The sequence below is a fragment of the Phoenix dactylifera genome, chromosome 1 (genome assembly GCF_051530095.1).
Source record: "Phoenix dactylifera cultivar Ajwa chromosome 1, Ajwa_hap1_PhDact_Kaust_v1.1, whole genome shotgun sequence".
NCBI lineage: Eukaryota > Viridiplantae > Streptophyta > Magnoliopsida > Arecales > Arecaceae > Phoenix > Phoenix dactylifera.
Window position 1 is genome coordinate 35585084 of NC_143190.1, and position 4862 is coordinate 35589945.

Below are 4862 nucleotides of genomic sequence, written 5' to 3' on the forward strand. Positions count from 1 at the left end.
AGTATACTATGCTCTAGTGATTAAAGATCTCCAAATATCTACGAGTAACATATTTGATATTTCATGAGAATCCAAGATTATTCACCATATAATACCAAAATTACTTCTGGTATATTCCATAAATATATATTTATTAATCATATAAAATATATTATAACAAAATATTAATATATTTATTATTAACGTATTTCATAAAAATATATTTATCAGTCCAATAAATTATTAATCCTATAAAGATATATTCATTGTTATTATAGAATTAATATTTTAATTTATACTTATAATATACTATTTTGTAATACTAATAATTCTTTTGATTAGGAAAATAAGTTAAATAGGAGTAATATATTAAATACTTTCATTATATAACTATAAAATATAATAATATATTTATATTATAATTTAAAATTATCATTGAATAATAATATGACAATAATATGATTAATATTATATTAAAATATATTATATATCATAAATATAATACATAATATCAACATAATATAATACATATATAATATTGACATAATATATTAACGTAATATTTTTGTCTTCAACTTTCAGCTCAAGATCATTGTTCTGGGGTGATTTTGGATTTCCGACCTCAAGAACGAATATTTCAACACTAAGTTGGATAGTGATTTGAGGAGTAGGGATGATTTGGGATCACTGCCATGCTACCAAATGTGGGAATCTCATCACCTTCACCCATATCATCCTTGATCTTGGGATGATCGCCCCATACCAAATGTCCCCTTAATTGTCAAAAGTTCATGTAATGTTCCACCAAATCGGATTTCATAAACCAATTTTTGGCACATGTTTTTGCACATGATTTGGATAAGAGAAAAGAAGGGAGATAAAACTTCGGACGAAGTGTGAAAATAAGGTAGAGAAGCGGAGACACAGCCCATGTAAGGAAGTTTGCATTTATATTGTCTTTAATAAATTGATGGAGGGTGAATCTCAAGTTTTTTTTTTACTTGTAAGCACAAAAATATAAAGAGAAAGAACTTAAAAATAAATAAAAGTTTCCAAATTTTGAAAAATAAAATAGATAGCTACCGTTTGAATGTGAGCCTTAGACCTGAAACAAATATAGCAAAATCTTTTCTTGAAGGGATTTTTTTTTTGAGAAAACTATTTGAAGGGCTATTCTCTTTATAAAGTTTTAGGGGGCATTAAAATCATTAGAAATATAAAAGCATACATAAAAAGATATAGTTACTCTCCATTGCATTTACCTACCAAGCTAGCTTATGACTAGTGTATGAGTACGTTCCCAACACCAGACCAACCAAGTTTCCGATCACGTTGGTATCTCTATATCAGAGGTCTCTTGAAAATTAAACTACTACATGCAACTCATAATAAATAATGGTTATTGCAATATTAACTATTTTATTTTTTCACCAAAAGATATAAGCTATTTTATTTTCATTAGGTTCTAAGAGTGAACTTTGTAAACAATAAATAATAATGAAAGTTCCAATAAGATTTAATAATTTAATCTTACTTATATGATAAAATTATTTTTTGTCGAAGATTTGGATCTGTTGCCATTGAAAATCAGTTCAACCAAGATGCCTAGCTGGCTAAGCTACTAGAGTGCTCGGACGATCAGTTGCTCAAATCGGCTGAAGATTACAATGTGTCTCTAAAGTGGCAATGTGGTGGCTGCTGTGTGTGGATGGTGATTTCTCCAATACTGGTTGCTCCCGAAGTGATGTAGAAAAGAGGAGACCGTGCTCGGATTTTCACTTTAATGCTGGATTCGACCTGAAACAGCAAAAGATAAAGAAGCCCTTTTGTTGAAGAGTGTTTGGCTGGAGATCTTCCGATGTTTAAGTCAAACGGACTCTTAAGAAACAATGAAGGTATTGTGAGAGTGGCATAGTGTAGCACAAGGGCGTAAGATGCTCGAAAGCACTAACTTGAAGGTTTTCTTAGGAAAGAATAATATAGACAAGGGTCGATGCTCATCACCGTAGAGTTCAAGAGTGCGATCATGCATAAGCATTTCACCCACATACCATACTCCACACATCTAATTTCTACTTTACATGATTACAAAATCCATTTGCGATTGTGGCAGAGGTGTTGCCTTTCGATGTAGGGTTTAAAATTTAAATGACTCATTTCTCCTGGGTTTTGAGACTAGATCGGTTTCCAAGCAAATAAAAATCAAACACTAAAATATTTCTTATCACTGCCGTCATAAGGTACCGGCCGCAATGTTAACTATTTGACCATGAAGAAAAGTCTTCCACTTCTGGATCCTCTCCGTCACACGTTTCATGATCTCAAGCACGGTAGTATGGTACGAATACTCGGAACGCACGGCACGGATATCCACACACAGAACGCAGCTTGGTAGTATTGTGGATTATCCAAAGCCACCCTTTCCCTCCCTCCCCACCACCACCCAACCAGCCAAAGGATAAAGAAGAAGGAGCCACCTCCAAAAGTATCCGACTTCAATTCAAAGATGATAAACCTCTCATCCACCCCAACGTTCTTCTCTTTTGCCCCCTCCTCTCCACGCCCCCAACCCTCCGCCATCTCCTTCTCCCTCCTCAAACCCTCCTACTCCCCTCCCCCCAGCCTCCAATCCCTCCTCTACCCCTCCCGTCGCCGCCGCCGCCGCCGCCGCACTCCCTCCGCCCCCCGGGCCATCGCCGCCGGCAGCCTCGAGGGCGCCCAGTCCGTCCTGGAGGCGGCCTCCGTCCTGGCCGCTATCATTCTCGTCCACGAGTCCGGCCACTTCCTCGCCGCCAGGCTCCAGGGCATCCACGTCAGCAAGTTCGCCATCGGCTTTGGCCCCGTCCTCGCCCGCTTCTTCGCCAACGGCGTCGAGTACTCCCTCCGCGCCTTCCCCCTCGGCGGCTTCGTCGGCTTCCCCGACGACGACCCCGTCAGCGACATCCCCCCTGACGACGCCGACCTCCTCAAGAACCGCCCCATCCTCGACCGCTTCCTCGTCATCTCCGCCGGCGTCGCCGCCAACATCGCCTTCGCTTACCTCATCGTCTTCACCCAGGTCCTCACCGTCGGCCTCCCCGTCCAGGAGGGCCTCCCTGGCGTCCTCGTCCCGGAAGTCCGCCCCGGCTCCGCCGCCGCCCGCGACGGCCTCCGCACCGGCGATGTCATCCTCGCCGTCGACGGCGCCCCGGCCCCCTCCGTGTCGGACGTGGTCGACATCGTCAAGACGAATCCGAAGAGGAACGTGGCGATCAAGGTGGCGAGGGATGGAATGCGATCGTTGGAGTTCGATGTCGTCCCCGACGAGAGCTCCGACGGGACCGGGCGGATCGGCGTCCAGCTGTCGCCCAATTTCAGGCTTTCCAAGCTCCGGCCGAGGAACCTCGCCGAGGCTACGACCTTCGCCGGGAAGGAATTCCTGGGCTTGACATCCACTGTCTTGGATGGTTTGAAGCAGACATTCTTGAATTTCTCGCAGTCCGCCGGGAAGGTATCGGGCCCGGTGGCCATCATTGCGGTCGGGGCCGAGGTGGCCCGGTCCAGCTCCGACGGGCTGTTTCAGTTTGCGGCTATTATCAATCTTAATCTTGCCGTGATTAACCTTCTTCCGTTGCCGGCGCTCGATGGCGGCTCCTTGGCTCTTCTGCTCGTGGAGGCTGCTAGAGGTGGAAGAAAGATTCCCCGGGAGGTGGAGCAACGGATTATGTCGTCTGGGATTTTGCTCGTCGTTATGCTCGGGCTCTTCCTCATTGTTCGCGACACTCTGAATCTTGACTTTATCAAGGAAATGTTGTGATTAGAGCTCTGGATTGCTGGGGGAACTCAGACATCAGAAGGTCAGTGGTTATCAGACAGCGGATTCGCTGTTCTCGGGTAAAATGTTTCCTTCTTCCCTTTCTTGCTTTACTTTGAACAGGCAAAGTATGTGTTGTAAATTAGCAAAAAATATTCTTGAGGAAAAAAGTGCACTATTTTGTAGCGCTGGAAACAAGTTCATATATACCTGCAAAGGGAAGTCAATTATTTTATACTTGCTTTTTGGCTCAATGTTCTTGTTGGATATCCATTTCTTATGAGACTCTGTTGATGTTCGCATAAGCTGAAAGACATAAGTTACTGGTTTGTGTATTCAATATCATCACAATAGTGCTAGCCACATATTTGAATCAAGTAGCTAAACCAAAAAATTGAAACCAGCATAGTCTGTAGGAAGTAAGAAAAATGAAAATGCTAGATGTAGCTCGATAAATTATATAGATTTGTTAAGGTCTCATTTGGGCATTTAATCATTTAATTAGTGCTTTTGGGCAATTTATGTTGATTGTGACTCTTGTATAGTAAAATTAGGTATGAGAAAAACTTCATATTGATCATAGAAACCAAAAGCATTGTCTGTTACTCTACTTCAATTTTTGAATTGGAATGAATGATTTCCTTGATAGGGGACTGTTACCGAATGAGTGTGTAGAACTTTCTCAAGCTCCATAACCATATATGGGTGCTTTTGAGGATGTCATCTAGCTCAACTTAATATTAAGGCTCCCGACGGGCATGGGCTAATGCATGTATGGACTGAGTTATCAAGAGGAGAAAGGCTTAAAGAGAAAAATTATTAGGTGCGACACTTGATGCCAAAACAATACCAACATGGTGGGGCAATAGGTTTATTATTTATGGAAGATGGCGAATATCCGACAAAGGGGATGCAGGAGAGAGAGCATCAGCAGAAGAGCCCTTAGGACAGGCATTACAATTGGCAGAGAACTTAAGGCATACATAAACAATGATAGCAGACCTTGATGATAAGTGACCTTTTAGAAAGTAAGAAATGCATAAACTGGGAGAATCTGTAGAGAGGGAGTTGCATTAAAAATGGCTAGTAT

At 42.0% G+C, this 4862-nt stretch overlaps 1 protein-coding gene across 1 annotated transcript; it reads left to right on the forward strand.

Annotated features, from left to right (window-relative positions):
• Positions 1 to 2233: 2233 nt before the first annotated feature.
• LOC103717627 (putative membrane metalloprotease ARASP2, chloroplastic) lies at positions 2234 to 4026 on the forward strand. Its single transcript, XM_008806088.6, has one exon. It carries the CDS (start codon positions 2486 to 2488, stop codon positions 3773 to 3775), a length of 1290 nt encoding a protein of 429 aa, XP_008804310.3. The 5' UTR covers positions 2234 to 2485; the 3' UTR covers positions 3776 to 4026.
• Positions 4027 to 4862: the final 836 nt, after the last annotated feature.